The 17980-nt window shown below is 36.0% G+C and overlaps 2 protein-coding genes across 2 annotated transcripts; one reads left to right on the top strand and one right to left on the bottom strand.

The window, feature by feature from the left end:
- Positions 1–11884: 11884 nt before the first annotated feature.
- LOC131437799 (actin-related protein 5) lies at positions 11885–14127 on the top strand. Its single transcript, XM_058607382.1, has one exon. The coding sequence runs from the start codon at positions 12144–12146 to the stop codon at positions 14088–14090; it is 1947 nt and encodes a 648-aa protein (XP_058463365.1). The 5' UTR covers positions 11885–12143; the 3' UTR covers positions 14091–14127.
- Positions 14128–14953: 826 nt separating this feature from the next.
- On the bottom strand, positions 14954–16957 carry LOC131438366 (zinc finger protein 883-like). The gene is made up of 2 exons (XM_058608365.1): positions 16647–16957; positions 14954–16594 (listed from the first exon to the last, which is right to left on the bottom strand). The coding sequence occupies exons 1-2, from the start codon at positions 16788–16790 to the stop codon at positions 15092–15094; spliced, it is 1647 nt and encodes a 548-aa protein (XP_058464348.1). The 5' UTR covers positions 16791–16957; the 3' UTR covers positions 14954–15091.
- Positions 16958–17980: the final 1023 nt, after the last annotated feature.

Genomic DNA, 17980 nt, shown 5'->3' on the forward strand with positions numbered 1-17980 from the left:
GTAATTCTCTACGATATTAAACTCGGAACATTTTTCGCAAAAAAAAGCTTCACTTGATCTCGATTACTGTGAATTTCACACAGCGAAAAGTGCACAAATCTAACCAAATTGTTCTTGATTTGCACTAAACTGAGGATAATTACCTGCGGTTTGCGAAAAACAAATCCTAATAGTTCTTTAGGAAAATTTTAGAGCCATTAGAACGGCTGATTTTTTATAATGCTCTCCAACGTTGCTTTTTCATCCATCGAAATGACTGGCAGCTGTGACGTAATCGCTCTTGTCGAAAGCGAAACTAGCTGTGCAGACGACACAAAACACATCTGCTCGCAGTGGCGATAGAATCCAAACTGATTCAATTTTTGTTAAGAGTTTCCTTTATGTGATTTCGTTTGTAGCTTTTTCACTAATGGGCGGTCCTAACGGCTATAAAAATAGCCGCATACAGAATTTTTATGTCGATTATTTCATTTCGGATTTGCAAAATTTTTTGAAAAAAACTATCAATATGCTGTAGGGATTAATTTCCAGCATTCAGAAGGGTCAAATTGCGGAATTCTCTACGATATTAAACTCGGAACATTTTTCTCAAAAAAAGGCTTCACTTGATCTCGATTACTGTGAATTTCACACAGCGAAAAGTGCACAAATCTAACCAAATTGTTCTTGATTTGCACTAAACTGAGGATAATTACCTGCGATTTGCGAAAAACAAATCCTAATAGTTCTTTAGAAAAATTTTAGAGCCATTAGAACGGCTGATTTTTTATAATGCTCTCCAACGTTGCTTTTTCATCCATCGAAATGACTGGCAGCTGTGACGTAATCGCTCTTGTCGAAAGCGAAACTAGCTGTGCAGACGACACAAAACACATCTGCTCGCAGTGGCGATAGAATCCAAACTGATTCAATTTTTGTTAAGAGATTTCCTTTTATGTGATTTCGTTTGTAGCTTTTTCACTAATGGGCGGTCCTAACGGCTATAAAAATAGCCGCATATAGAATTTCAATGTCGATTATTTCATTTCGGATTTGCATAATTTATTGAAAGAGACTATCAATATGCTGTAGGGATTCGTTTCTAGCATTCAGAAGGACCAAATTGAGGAACTCACTACGATATTCACCACTTTTGGAAACATTTTTCTTGAACGATTTGTTGTACAGCAGCAGCTATTTTCTTCTCTTCCTCAGAACGCGTTCTGATTGGCTGGTGTTGACATGGGTCAAATGAGATAGGTTTTTCAATAGTGTACTATTGAAATACTTCAATGCTCTTGCTATACACGTTTAAGTTGAAAAATTTCGATTCTATTGGTAGTTAGATTATATAAATCCTTCCACAGATCACTGAGCTATGAGCTTTCAAAATACGAGAAAGGCAAACGCGCCATATGAATTATCCTCTTTGATACTCGTTTATACCAAACATTTCAGAAAAGTTTAATTTTGAACTATTTGAGATTATGTCACACAACTGAAAATTTTATCATAAAATTGTGATCATATTTCCGATGGCATGTAGCAAAAATTATGTTGATTCGTTAGATACAACAAGAGATATTCACGATCAAAAACTTATCACTCTCTCAGAGGGTAAATTTTGAAAAGGCACCCCATAGTAAAGTAAGTCGTATTCACGACAAAAAAAAACATGCAGTGTGAAAATTTTCATGAAATCTTATTTCAGTTATTGATTAATTTCCGAGCAACGTTTGCGAATCAACGAGAGCAACTGTCTGTTATCAGGATTCCGAAAAGAGCAATAAAAAAGAACTGCTTCTACTTCAAAATTAAATGATTCACGAAGAATATTTATAGAGATTATATTTACCTCGTCGAAATATGTTAAAATATTCACCATTATAAGAATGAAATGCTCTCATAAATTGATGGAATAGATAGTATAGAATAGCACAGAAGTTAATCTTAAAAACATTTGAGCAAAGAATTGGTTGCAGAACAATAGGAGACTGTTGGTGAATACAGTAAAACTTGTCAGTTTTAAGTCATATGTTATAACAGTTTCTGGAATTGGCATGATATTCTATTTACTCTTTAGATTTTCAGGGATAGATGATAGTGCATCGGAAAGTGCGTTGAAGGATTGATAAAGATTATTCTCTGTGTTCTGGATAGATGAAATCTTTTTAAAATCATGTAAATATGCTATCTACAAGAAATATAAAACACTAGAACTATAGTTTGCTTCATATTGATTTAATATAAGTAAGCCAAATGTGGTCAACAACATTTATCACTAGACCTATAATTTATTATTTTATTTTTTACCAAATCACTCGCCTCGCTTCAAAACTGTATATTCGAACTTTGAGTACTGGTTTGATGTCATTTATTCAGAAGGTCGTTTCTCAAAATAATCGTACAGGCTATGTGCAATGAACCGAGAGCCAAATCCAGAAATCCAGGTTCATATTGTCTCCGTTTGATAATCCGATGGAAATATATTTCCAAATGTGCTGTACATAGCTGTTGTTTTAATGTTTGCCTAGGAGATGCTAACTAACAGACTAACAGACTAACGGTCGTTGACGGGAACTTATAGTATGTTCACATTAGCGGGGATATCAAGTGATATACAGATAGAATTGATATCCGATGATATCATGTGCGATATCACTTGATATCCCATACAATTTGATGTCAACGCGTATCACCATTTTGGCATGATATACGGGATATCATGTACGATATCATCTCGAGTTGTCAAAAATCGCAACTAGCAACACGGATAATGGCATTGAACGCACTTATTTATGAACGTCACTTTGAGAGTGACAATAAACAATCATTATAATTTCGAATTTTTCAACGAATACTTGCGTTCGGAGACCATTAAATGCAAGACTTAAATTATTGATGGAATCGTAGGAGAGAAAAGCAATATTTTTGATCTTACTCCTAATGGGAACATTCAATATGACAACTTGATTGTCAAACGATATCATTTCGATCATATGTGAACACTTCCACGTGATATGCGTATCATCTCGGTATATCAAGTGATATAAGCGCTAATGTGAACATGGTATTACGCTCAGACTAGAATGCGATGATTAACTTATTTGACGTTATTTGCTACTCAAGTGGATAATCAATCTATTTACCTTTATATATTGTAATTAATCTTTCAAAATGCACCTTCTTTTGGTGAGTCTCTATCCAAGAACCAAGGTAAGAACATCTCCAATATTGCCTGTTAAGTATTTTCATGTTTTGAAAACTAAACAGTATCCATGGCAATGTCGAGTTCCAGGTTGCAGTGTTGCCATTTTTAAAGATATTTCAATAGAGTACATTGTCACTCTGACAGTGTATCATGACAATGTACCGCACGATGCAAAATGTGTCCTTGAAAATTTGTCGGAGTACTCCGTATTATAATTTGTATTTGATAGAAGTAAAGTGGTAAAATTTACATGCCTTTTGAAGATACACTAACAATTCATCGACTAATCATAAATTGATCTGAGAATATACGATAATTTCGAAACCAAAGTCGAAACATTCATCGATGTTTTTCTCCATTCTACGAAAAACAGCTGAAGTGGTGTACTTCAGTGTACTTTTTGTAATGACACTTTGAAAGACTATTCACACATATCCGGTCCGATTCAGTGCCGACACGACACCGTGTACGGATACTTATATTATTTCATTCGTTTTCTAGGCGCGCATTCACACCTATCCGGCACAGTGCCGTTTCAGTGCAGCTCGCCGTCAGCGTAGCGTCCGTCCGTCCGCAAACTCAAATTCGTTTTCACCGATATTATTTTATTTTCACTGAAGTCGGTATGTCACTGCATTTGCTGTATCGGAACAGAAACAGCACGGAAACGGAACGGAAGGGTTCCGATAAAAAAAAGTACACTGACGGCGCAATGAAGGCACTTTCACTGAACCGTCACGGAACTGAAATGTGTGAATAGTCCTTTAATGATCGTTTAAGGCAACGTTGTCAGGTATACCGATTTCTCAGTATTTATACAGATTTCTTACCTCTATTGAACAATCAAATCAGCGTGGTCACCACGAGATAGCGTTTGATTCTTCAATACCGCAATTGAAGAATCCAACCAACTCTTTTGCGATTGCTGCGCTGCCCGAGTGGCGAGCTTTGAACTAAGCGATGGTGATAATTTTCAGATTTTGCTTGAAAATTCGAACAAAATGCAGGGTTTTTATTTTTTTTTCATATGAATCGAATACTAACATACAAAAACGTGTGAAAATTTGGTAAAAAAGGCGGGTGGGTAATGTCAGAGACATAACTGGTTGTCGTGAATACGAAAACAACTGACATGTTCCATAACACTTCCGAATATCAATTGTAATAATTATGCAAGCATTCACCTTTTTCACATTTTTCGCAAAAACAAAGAAAGTTTTCACTTGATCTCGATTACTGTGAATTTCACACAGCGAAAAGTGCACAAATCTAAGCAAACTGTTCTTGATTTGCAGTAAACTGAGGATATTTCCCTACGATTTGCGAACAACAAATCCTAATAGTTCTTTAGAAAACTTTTAGAGCCATTAGAACGGCTGATATTGTGCAATGCTCTCCACCGTTGTTTTTTTCCCAATGCTAATGACTGGCAGTTGTGACGTAATCGCTCTTGTCGAAAGCGAAACTAGTTGTGCAGACGACACAAAACACATCTGCTCGCAGTGGCGATACAATCCAAACTGATTGAATTTTTGTTAAGAATTTTCCTTTTATGTGATTTCGTTTGTAGCTTTTTCACTAATGGGCGGTCCTAACGGCTATAAAAATAGCCGCATTCAGAATTTTAATGTTGATTATTTCATTTCGGATTTGCATAATTTATTGAAAGAAACTGTCAATATGCTGTAGGGATTCGTTTCCAGCATTCAGAAGAGTCAAATTGCGTAATTCTCTACTACATTAAACTCTGGAACATTTTTCGCAAAAGCAAAGAAGGCTTCACTTGATCTCGATTACTGTGAGTTTCACACAGCGAAATGTGCACAAATCTAACCAAACTGTTCTAGATTTGCATTAAACTGAGGATATTTCCTTTCGAATTGCGAACAACAAATCCTAATAGTTCTTTAGAAAACTTTTAGAGCCATTAGAACGGCTGATATTGTGCAATGCTCTCCACCGTTGTTTTTTTTCCCAATGCTAATGACTGGCAGCTGTGACGTAATCGCTCTTGTCGAAAGCGAAACTAGTTGTGCAGACGACACAAAACACGGATACAATCCAAACTGATTCAAGTTTTGTTGAGAGGCTTGTTTCTACCTGATTTCGTTTGTAGCTTTTTCACTAATGGGCGGTCCTAACGGCTATAAAAATAGCCGCATACAGAATTTTAATGTCGATTATTTCATTTCGGATTTGCATATTTTATTGAAAGAAACTATCAATATGCAGTAGGGATTCGTTTCCAGCATTCAGAAGAGTCAAATTGCGTAATTCTCTACGACATTAAACTCTGGAACATTTTTCGCAAAAACAAAGAAGGCTTCACTTGATCTCGATTACTGTGAGTTTCACACAGCGAAATGTGCACAAATCTAACCAAACTGTTCTAGATTTGCATTAAACTGAGGATATTTCCTTTCGATTTGCGAACAACAAATCCTAATAGTTCTTTAGAAAACTTTTAGAGCCATTAGAACGGCTGATATTGTGCAATGCTCTCCACCGTTGTTTTTTTTCCCAATGCTAATGACTGGCAGCTGTGACGTAATCGCTCTTGTCGAAAGCGAAACTAGTTGTGCAGACGACACAAAACACATCTGCTCGCAGTGGCGATACAATCCAAACTGATTCAAGTTTTGTTGAGAGGCTTGTTTCTACCTGATTTCGTTTGTAGCTTTTTCACTAATGGGCGGTCCTAACGACTATAAAAATAGCCGCATACAGAATTTTAATGTCGATTATTTCATTTCGGATTTGCATATTTTATTGAAAGAAACTATCAATATGCTGTAGGGATTCGTTTCTTGCATTCAGAAGGACCAAATTGAGGAACTCACTGCGATATTCACCACTTTTCGGAACATTTTTCCCGGACGATTTGTTGTACAGCAGCAGATATTTTGTTCTCTTCCTTAGAACGCGTTCTGATTGGCTGGTGTTGACATGGATCAAATGAGACAGGTTTTTCAATAGTGTACTATTGAAATACTTCAATGCTTTTGCTATACACGTTTAAATTAAAAAATTTCGATTCTATTGGTAGTTAGATTATATAAATCCTATCACAGATCACTGAGCTATGAGCTTTATAAATACGAGAAAGGCAAACGCGCCTTATGAATTATCCTCTTTGATACTCGTTTGTACCAAACATTACAGAAAAGTTTAATTTTGATTTATTTGAGACTATGTCACAAAACTGAAAATTTTATCATAAAATTGTGATCATATTTCCGATGGCATGTCGCAAGAATTATATTGATTAATTAGATACAACAATAGATATTCACGATCAAAAACTTATCACTCTCTCAGAGGGTAAATTTTGAAAAGGCACCCCATAGTAAAGTAAGTCGTATTCACGACAAAAATCGATCATTAATGATTCAGTAACTTTCCGTGGTATGTTTGATTGATATTTATGAAAAAATCGTAACAAGAAATACCAAAATCGAAGAAGTGAGGTTGGGTACTGTTTTCATATCTGGGATATTCTTTGTTTTTTTGGGTTGGATTTTGAGATTGATTGATAAATTATGATCAAAAGTTTTATGACTAGTCTATTTACTTATATTTTATCATCTAAATCAAATCTGTATGTGAACTGAAAATTTAAAATTTCATCCGAGGTTGTCAAGAGTATAGGACAATTTGAAATCATATGTTTGATGACAACACGTGAATAATCGTTTTTCTTACCATTATTTGTAAGGTTTTGCCATCTGCATTCTTCCAAACTCAAGTAAATTGAAAAATTCGTCAATTTTTTTTCTAAATACATGGGATATGTCAAAACAATCACCATAACGCTATCTCGTGATGACCACACTGATTGGATTGTTCAATACGGATATGTACTCCCAAAACACCGATAATTCACGGATCATAAAGATAAATACCGATTTTGGTTTTTAGCTTGAATAGATATGAGAAAAGGTTGTCGTGGGACCTTATTTTTTTGCTCACCCAAATTGGTGACATTTTCCTGGGACTTATTTATAGAAGAGAGTTTGATACCGATATGGTAGGTAGATTTTTGCGCCGAATGCAAATTTGGAAAAATGACCTGGCAACGCTGGTGTAAGGGTCGCTGATTAGAGATGGGAAATATCGAATAAAATCTGTTATCGATAATATCGATATATCTCAATTCAATATCGATATTATCGATATTTGTCACCAGCTAAATGAAAATTTATTAAAACAAGAAAGTATATTTGATTGCAAAAATTAATTTTAGGTTCACAGCCGAACAAATTACATTTTTGAAAATTGAAATATCCCTGGGCTCAAACAAGCCGTGTTTCCCGCTGTGGAATTGACTCTTTCAGCGTCTTTTTTTTTGCTAGAATTATCAAAAGACGCTGTGCAATAAATTTCTGTGTAATTTTCCCAATAAGAGAAAATATCTCGGTTAATTTTTCAAAAGGGCGTATAAGCAAGTGACAGTTTCTCTTTGTTTACATTCTCTTCTATTAATTACCAAGCGGTTTCCACGTTTATCACTCAACTCTTTGCATGAAATGATACCCGAAACTTTCTACTTTCAAACAGAATAGTTATATAAAAAAAAATCTTTTTAATCACATCACAATAATCGAAAGAGAGAGTTATTAAAGAGAAACTGTCACTTGCTTATAAGCCCTTTTGAAGAATTTACCGAGATATCTGTTTTCTGGTGCCTGCTCAATACTTAGTCTGCACACTGCCAACAAAATACTTAACATTAAGTACTGTTCGCCCTTTACAAGAGTTGCGTGCAGGAAGTCAATTTTAGCAGATCCTGTCAGCTTGGAGCGAAATTAATCTTCAGTCCAGTAACGCCATCGCACGGCATCACATTGAACATATCATGTCAATTGTATGGGCGCGTATTATTCGTGCGCGCCAAACGAATTTGACATTTCTCTCCCCTACTTCTATGTATGAGATTCAATGCGGACTCGCCTAAGGGTGCCATGCTCGCTAAAAAGGATCCCACATAGCGTTTTGGCTACCTGGGCAGCCATGGCCACCAGACTGCTACCAAAATTTATTCAGTGACGGTTTTCAAATCCAATTTGACAAAACAAAGTCGCCTGTATCTAAGTTAGCCGAGCGTTTTCATCTTCTCACCTTCGCTGAAAATGTTAAAAATTTCAATGTGGAAAAATCCTGGTGGATACGGTTGTATCGTTTGAGTTGTATATCTGGCAGCGATGAGACAGTCGGTCACCAGAATGTCTGCCAGCCATATTTTTTCAGCTGGCAGCGTTTAGTCAGCCATCTGGCAGCCATGCGTATGCGGGATGTTGCCAATGATTTGTTCGTGAAATGTGAGAGCTGGATATCTAGTTGATAATGATGTCTTTGATTTTAGGTAAGATTTTATTAACGTATTTTTGAACATAGCCAAATATCTAATATTAGATAAAAACTACACGAGCGAAGTAATAATATGAAATTATAATTTTACTTAACTCCATGGTTGCCATCACGCAGAGAAAAATATTGTAAAAATAACTAAATTTTGGTTTCACGCAACGATTTATTTTGTTGAAATAGTGACAAAAGAAAATCTGGTTTGAAATTGCAAAAATTATTGTTTGAAGCTACAAAATAAAATACTTGATTTTGCTCAGTGCATTAGTTTGTTTCAAGAAATATTTTGTTAAAAATAACAAATATTTTACTTGTGCATTCCTGTCAAATTCTTGACAAACAATTTCATGGTAAATTTAACTTTCAAAATAAGTTTAAAATGAACTAGCTTTAGATAAAGATAAAATAATTAGTTCTTTGAATTTATAAACTTGGCAGTTGAAATGAACGATAAGATTCAAACCTAAAATAATTAGTATTTCAACAAACGCTTTTGTTTGTTAATATCATACATTTTTGTTTGTCATTATTCTTAAATAGAGATTTCTTTCAAACTAATTTTCAAGGTAATTTTTTAAACTAATTTTATTTCGATTTTCAATTTTCAAATTGTTAATTGCTTTCAATAGCTGTTGGGCCCTTTTGTCGTAGGACGATAAAATTTTTCACATGTTACAATTAATGATTCGGTGCTCCATTAATCTGGTTAAGATAGAATTCCTGCATCAAATATTTTCTGTAAAAAAACGTGTTATGTAAAGTAATGCAAGTTTGGTAATATTTTGAATTATCCATACATACACTTGAACTGTTAAAAGACCCCGAGGAAACGAAAGAAACACTTAAATTTTCCTTCTAGAACACGAGCAAACTTTTTTGATCATCCACGGGAGCAAAATTGTCTGACTTTTAAGAAACAAAACTGATACGGTTAATTCAACCAATAAACTTAGTTGCCATCACACAAATAAAATCATAGATAAAATGAACCAAGTTTTTTCTTGATATAAATGTAAAACTCGATTGAATCAACAAATACTTTGCCAATAACTTCAACTCAACTTTTGTTGACATGTAATAAATGGCTGATTTATTTCAACGACAAAATCTGCCGAAACAAACCAGTTTTTCGATAGCCAGGATGAGAATTTGTCTTCAAATCAAATAGATATAATTGTTAATGTAGAAGGGAGAAATTGGTTCAAAACAATCATATTCTAGCTTGAAATCAACAGAAATCATATTTTAAAATCTACTGACTGTTTTGTTATTTTAAACAAGCTCAATTTCTGTGCGTGATGGTTGCAATATCGAATATCGATATTTTTCGTCTATGCTCTGAATCAGAGATGCCAGATATTTTTATATAAAATCTGTATTGATTCGTATAAAATATCTGTATTTATCTGTATTCGCTAATAAAATGAAATTTCTACAATACAATTATGTTAAAAGGTGATTATGGTTATAGAATGGTAGATTAAATTTCATATCTTATATTATATTCATCGACGAAATTTTATAGTTTTTTCCTATCAACAACAATTGAATTATGGTGCTGTATACTTTTCTAATTTGAAAATGTTTACCACAGACTAACAGACAGGACACTCAAATTTGATTCTTCAATCATTTTAACGGTCATTTCGAATATTCCATTATTTGGGACAGTACTCACATGTGTCATGATGGCGCCACGTTACCCTATCAAAAACATCATGTCTGTCATCTAGACTGTCTCTATTTTTTTCATTTACCAACAGAGTTGCCATTCATACAGAATTACCTGTAATGTATTGATTTGTATACGTCCATGCGAATTTCATGCAGGATACAGATTTAATACATATTGCCAAAGATAAACTGAAGATTACAATGTTCCATACGTTTCATTGAAAAATGTTGGGTCAGTAATCGTGAACCAGTTGGTTCAGTAATAATGTAATTTTATTGACCCTCCGTTAACAAGCGTCGACTAGTTCCGACAAAATGCCATGGAAACAATACAAGTAAGAAAGGAAGCACACATATGTTTACATTCAGCATATAATGATTTCTTGCCACAACTGATGCTTCATGGGATGAGGCTATAACAAATTAAATAAATTCTAGACAATGGTTCTAAGTAGTTTTCACTTTCTTATTCTAAGAATCACTGATATAAAGCGAAATTTCTCAATATCGTTCATACTGTAACTTGATATTTTTCCAAACATAAACAATCATTGTCATAGTTACGACGCATCAAGTGATCAGACACTTGTTGTTTTGCTTCAAAATACTCAAATTGACAGTGAACCGAGCTCATCGAGGGGTCCTATTCAAATGATACCTAAGAAATCGCAGACTACTCTATCTTGAGTTTATCTTTGATATTGCCTAAACTATATACATAATTGCGCCTACTTCTCATCCTCCAACTCAATAAAAAATCGAACCCGTTTTGTTACAATATTTACTTGCTTCTGGTCTGCCGCCACTTAATTTCGGGTGAAAACTACCAACACAATAAAAAATAGTCTAGATGACCAAATTTGAGTCGAATAAATGGTTACCCTCCAACATCAAGAAAAAGTTAAATATATTATCAACGTAATCCAATAAATCATTGTGACGATTCATTTTCAAATATTTTGATGAAATCAGGCATCCCTGCAAGCAGCTGATCGGTGTTGACAAACGAGGGGAAACCAACTAGTAAAAAAACTTTTACATAACACAAGGGGTGTACAGATAGTAAATAGTTCGCGCAGTACAATATAGGTGGAACTAGTGCATCACGAAAAATAATTTTTATTAGAATTTACTCATACTGTCATGTCTGTTAGTCTGTGTGTTTACTTCATAAGTTGAGATGGATTTCCAAAACCCAATATGCAACGTCGAGTCAGGTAATACAACTGTCAGTCTGGCAATAATGTGTCATGATGCCAAGACTTGTCTAACTTTTAAGTTTAATTTAGTTACAAATTTTAATATAAATGGATTTCAGTGTTCTTCATTAAATATCTGCACAAAAAATATATATTTTAAAAAGTGATTTGTACGTTGATTCCTTAACGTTCATCTCGTCATTGCAATCAAATACTAATAGATAGCTCAAATACTAATAGATAGTTTAATTTTTTCCTTAATACTTTTGGTGAAATCTGTATAAATCTGTATTAAATTTAAGAAATCTGTAAGAAATTTGTACTCTGTATTAAATCTGTATGCGCATGTAAAAATCTGTATAATACAGATAAATCTGTATAAATGGCATCTCTGCTCTGAATTATCGATATCGTCGATATCGTGGCAATATCGATATTATCGATAAATATCGATAAGTTTCCCATCTCTAGTCGCTGTAAAAGTTTTCTTGGATTTTACAATTATGTTTGAAAGTCGGAGGTTCCGGGGATCATTTAATTCAAAGAGTTTAATAATAAACGTGGAAACCACTTGATAAACAAAGAAAATTTGTCACTTACTCTTACGGCTTTTTGAAAAATCAGCCGAGAACTCTGTAACAATTTATGGTTATTGCTGAAAACCGGAGCATTGTTTATATTTCTTAACCAGCGCCAAACGGTTTTGTTTTGTGAAAATGAGTCTTTTCGATATTGAGGATATCAAAGTGAAACCAGACATTGTTTGTACCTACCCGGATCCGGATGTCGCTCCTGATGCTACGATAATAATCGATAATGGGTCCTATAAGTGCCGTGCAGGTTGGGCTTCAAAAGAGGCACCTTCATTAAGCTTTAAAAATGTACTTGCCAAACCACGCAAAGATCGCAGTAAAAAGGACGCAGAACTTACGGTGCCAACTGTCCAAATTGGAAATGATATTGCCAACATTGAAGCAGTTCGCTTCCAGTTACGAACACAATTTGATAGAAATGTGGTTACTCATTTTCATGTACAGGAACAAATTTTCGACTATTTGTTTAGTAAACTGGGCATCGATACCGAACGGAATGTGCCGCACCATGTGTTGCTTACTGAATGTGTCGCCAATCCTAACTATAGCCGGGGGTTGATGGCAGAGCTTATGTTCGAATGCTATAACATTCCGGGGATAGCGTACGGAGTAGACAGTTTGTTCAGCTTTAGCAATAACAGTGCAATATCGGACGGTCTAATCATTTCCTGTGGATATCACGCAACGCACGTCATACCTGTTCTCAATGGACGTATGATAGAGGACAAAGTACGACGAATAAACTTAGGTGGCTTTAATATGATCAATTTTATGTTTAGATTACTTCAGCTAAAGTATCCTGTCCATGTCAATTCAATCACTTTGAGTCGGGCTGAAATGATGATTCACAAATACTGCTCGATCGCTTATGATTATACGGAATCTTTGAAAGACTGGGCTACGTTAGATTACTACGATAAGAACGTTATCAAAATTCAGCTACCATTTAATCAAACAGCGACTGCATCTACGTTAACTACCGAACAAAGGATGGAAAAACGAAAAGAACTCTCACGAAGACTGGCTGAGATCAATCAGAGGAAGCGAGAGGAAAAGCTTGCTCAGGATAAAATTCTTCTGGTTCGTATGAGTGCTGCTGAGGAAAACTTAGATGATGAAAACATTACATTTACCTTACAAGAGTTTGGTCTTAAAAATGTCGATGAGTTGAAAAAAACCATCGCCTCATTGAAAGAGCGCATTTCCAAAACAACACTAAAAATGAATAACCAAGGAAATCAGGAAGAAGAGAAACCACGCCTGTTACAACCGCCTGCTAATATGACCATCCAGCAGTGGGTTATCGAAACTCGGAAAAAGCGAGAAGACATTTTGGATCGCAAACAGACCCGTAAGCAACGGCGACAGGATTTGGCGAAACGTCGAACCGTCGCAGCACAAGAGCGGATGCGTATAATTTCACACCTAGCCAAGAAAGAGAAAGGTGTAGACGATTTTGGCATGAGGGACGAAGATTGGGATGTGTATAAGTCTATAAGCCGAGATGGAGATAGCGATAGTGAAGCGGAAAATGAAAAACTGATCGAATATGAAGAAATTCTTAAACAACATGATAGCAGCTATATTGAGCCGACGACGTCAACGGGAAGCATCGCCGAATTCCATCAGTTACATCTTGGGGTTGAACGAATTCGTGTTCCTGAAATACTGTTTCAGCCTAGTATGATCGGAATCCAGGAAGCAGGGCTTAATGGCACGATCGATTATGTGCTCAAGTTGTTTACTCAGGATGAACTACCGAAGCTGGTTAGTAATATCGTACTCACCGGCGGTTGTGCCAACATCCAAGGACTCTATGAACGGTTATCAAGAGAGCTAATGCAGATGTTACCGTTTCGCTCTACGTTTAATCTGAAGGTTGCTGCTGATCCCGTTCTAGATGGGTGGAAAGGGGCTAGTCGTTTTGCTATGAGCGACGGCTTCAAGCAGGCTTTGATCACTAAGGCGACGTATGAGGAGTGTGGGGGAGAATACTTCAAGGATCATGCGGCTAGTAATTTTTACTACCCCACCCCTACTCAGCCGGGAATAACTGATTCATTTAACTGAGTTTTGAAAATAAATGCAATTTGAACTTGATGATGTATGATTTGGCTATTTTTCAAGCGAGATATCACTGGTCCACGTGGCGCTCACAAGTTGCTATCTCACGCCAATGGAATTTTAGCGAATTTCGAAAAATAGTACATTGTAGCGTGTTAGTCCGGAGAAAATTCGAGTATTTCGCAAGGATTTTTCCGTACGCGACGTAGCCACACAGCGAGATTTTCACTTGTAGTCCTGTGAAAAGAAAGTTCATTAGACTATAAACGAAAATTAACTGACAATAAAGCCTAAGTTGCTGTGCGAGCAAATCGGCGTCATCTCAAGTGAGGTGACGCCAACCAGAAGAAGAAGGACTCAGGAAGGTGTTGAGACGTTGAGACGGACCACCTGAATCATACATAATGTACGATTCAGACGGTCCGCCTTCTTCCGTCTACATTAGTTCAGTACTTTCTTTACCGGAACGTTGACACGGTCCGGCCGTCAAGAGTCTATCAGTCGATAGTCGCTCTACTATTCGGACTTGTTCGTACATGCCGGTGCGAACGGAGCCGAAGCTGCACGAGCATGTGTATTCATTTTAACCCACTTTATCCACTTTATTCATGACGAGGATGTTCGCACAGTAGATGGAAGCATGAATTGTTTACAAAAAGAATGTGTGTAACATTACTTAGTGGGACGTTAGTTTGGACATTATACTTCTGTGCAAACATTCAAAGTGATTGCAAATAGCAATAACTTTATGTCTGCTGAGTTTAGGTTGAACGGCTAAGTCGCGGTAAAAGTAGATAAACTGCTAACGTCATAAGTGGAAGACGAAACGTAAAAAAATGAATTACGCTTTTGTTAGTTTACTATCAGGAAATATTTAATCGAATAATGTTTACTTTTGTTCAAATTTAGCTTTATCTTGCACACCTAAAAGTATATAAATTAAACCCGATTTTTTCGGTATATCTTTGGCATCAAATCGTTCTGAACGTTGCACTTGTTCAGACGTGCTAACCTGCTTCATGTTCTGTTAGCATGTGCTGTTCTAGTTTTGAACCCTGCATAAACTCTCGACCACAATCACTGCAGCAGTACGGCCGTTTCCGGTGGATCCGCATGTGAGCCACAAGATTACTCTTCACTCGAAAACGATGTTTGCAAACCGTGCATTCGTGTTCCTTACGATTACTGTGAATCAACTCATGATGTTTCAAATGTGTGGATTGAGCAAAAGATTTGTTGCAGATTTTACACTGATATGACCTGCGATTTTCATGCTTCGACCGGATGTGAAGATTCAGTCCCGATTGTTGGGCAAACGATAGACCACAATCGCAAACATACGGCTTTAGGCCATTGTGCGAGTTGGTGTGCGCTTCTAAGTGACGCATTCGCTGAAAACATTTGCCGCATTCGGTGCAGAGAAATTTTTTCGAGGAGCACTTCTGTACTGGTTTTATGTTTTCATGGACACTCTGAATATGCCTAACCATGCCTTGTTTAGAAACAAAACGTAGGGTACAAAGATGACATTGGAAGGCTTTCACCTTCTCTTTCGGTACACCATGTTCTTCGGCCATATGTGCTACAAAACCAGCAAACGAAGTTGTTTCCATTCCGCAACTATCACAATGCATTGTATAGGAGGTTGACTCATCAAGAGCCGGTTTGTGTAGCTTCAAATGATCGTACAGTTGAGCTCCTTTTTCGAAATTTCGTGAACATATTGAACAAGTAAATCCTTCCACGGGCGGTTTGTGGGACTGCAGGTGCCGTTTTAGGTTACTAGTATGTGTAAAACTTCTGGAACATATGGGACAATCACTCTTGTTAGTATTGTGATATTGAATATGTCTCTGTAAAAGACGTCCATTTCGATAGGTTTTGCCGCAAATAGAACAGTTTTGCGGGACATCCTTCACGTTGGTTTCAGCAGAAGTCGCTTCCTCCTTGCAATCAACTTCTTTTGCATCTTCATTTCCATCTGAGTAAGATGGAAAATCTGTTTCCGAACATTGCTCTTCTTCGTTTACAAATAGGGAACTGCTTTCAACTTTCATGGGAAAATCAAGTGATTCTTGATCATTTTTAACATCCTCAACTGTTGATTCGACCACCGGAAAGTTGTAACCATTCTTTTCTAAATTTTCGTATTTTTCAATTATTAACTCATCTAAACAATCCTCAACATTCGCCGCCAATTCGTTGGTACCATCCTGCAGTTGCTCAATGTGCAAATTTATTTCGTTATCCCAGGTTGTTATTGGTGCTTCGTCAAGTATATTCTCAACCGATGGTAATAGTTCGGCATTGTCTGCAGAAGCTGCTATGCATTTCTCAGCAGTAGTACTGAGTTCTATCAATATCTCCTGTTCAGATAGCTTCAAATGATTCAGTTGCTCTTTCAAATGATTATTTGATCGAATGAAAAGGCGTCGGGTTTCATAAGCAGTGACTAGTTTCAGCAGACATGACTGACATACCACGCCGGGTAGTCCATCATTTTGGTGAATCTGAAAAGTTGACTTTACTCATATGTAGTTATCTATTTAGGATATTACATACCGATAATCCTGTGCAAACATTGATTACTTTTGGCATATAATAATCGTTGTAGATTTCGAAGATTGAAGAAAAATCCTCGGTGTTGCTTAAACAACATCGACAAATATTTTCAAAACTGATAAACTCCATCCAAAATATCAGCATTCAGATAAATTCCGGATATAATAATATTAGAATAAAATTTCATTCCTTATGCTGAAAGGTTCACTAGAGTATTATTTAAAAAATATGTATAGAAAAGCGCTCAATCAACACGGTAATAGAAGCTAAATAAGGATTAATGTACTCTTATTGTGGCCCTTACACGATCATCAAAAGTATCACCACAAAAAAGTAACACGCTTAAAAATAGTTACTCAAAAATGAGTAAGATCACGACAACAATTCTGTATCTCCCTATTCGATTACTTCGGATTCTGAGTGCTTATACATATAGTTTAGTCGATTAAATTCCGAAAATGGAGTTGATTTAAATGCATTTCTGCCTAATTTGGAAAAAACTTTAACACTTATAAAACTATTCCACCGCTTTCAAAACATGTTTATTTGTTTTGTGCGTCCTTGGTAATTTTAGTCCACAGCAACTTAAACAGTGTTGCTCGAGAAGATTATTTTTATCTTTTACAAGGGGTCGCTAGATTTGTGGTAACTGGCGGTAAATCGTTAGCGAACAGTTTTAATGCTGATTTTTCTTCGGAGTGCCTGGTCGTGTCGCCGATTACACGTTCATTAAAATGATATTATTTTTTAGTGATGACATTTTTAATTACTCGTCTAAGGGCTGCTATACAAATTTGAAGTATCATTACTTTAGTAATAATTAAAAATGACATTAATAGTGCTCGTGTAAGGGCCGCTTATAAGGACAATAACAAACATTCGATCGAGGGGTGTTCGAATACATTTTTCTAAAATACTACTGCAATCAGCGTTGCCGGGTTGACAGATTTATATAAAAAATAGAACGCCATCGTATGCCAGTTTTAAATGTGACAGAAGAACTGTTCGAATAAATAAAACTAGAACGAATTGCTGGTGATACGTTTGTTCCAGTTTCAATTATATTATAGATCTTCCATGTAAAACTTCTAGCTGTTGAATTTGCTCTAAGGGAATCAATAATGTCAATTTTAATGATTACTAATAACATTCCAAATTTGTATGGAGAATTCAGCATTACTGCCCTTAGGGCATATTCAGTAGTGGTCTAGTTCTAGATGCATAATTTATGTCAGTTACAAAATTTAAATCTTAATTTTATAACAAGAACAACTGGCAGTCCCAGTAGTGTTTTACCCGTGTTTCAAATCTACAAAAAATTGAGCGGCATCGTA

This window comes from Malaya genurostris, chromosome 3 (genome assembly GCF_030247185.1).
Source record: "Malaya genurostris strain Urasoe2022 chromosome 3, Malgen_1.1, whole genome shotgun sequence".
NCBI classification, from domain to species: domain Eukaryota; kingdom Metazoa; phylum Arthropoda; class Insecta; order Diptera; family Culicidae; genus Malaya; species Malaya genurostris.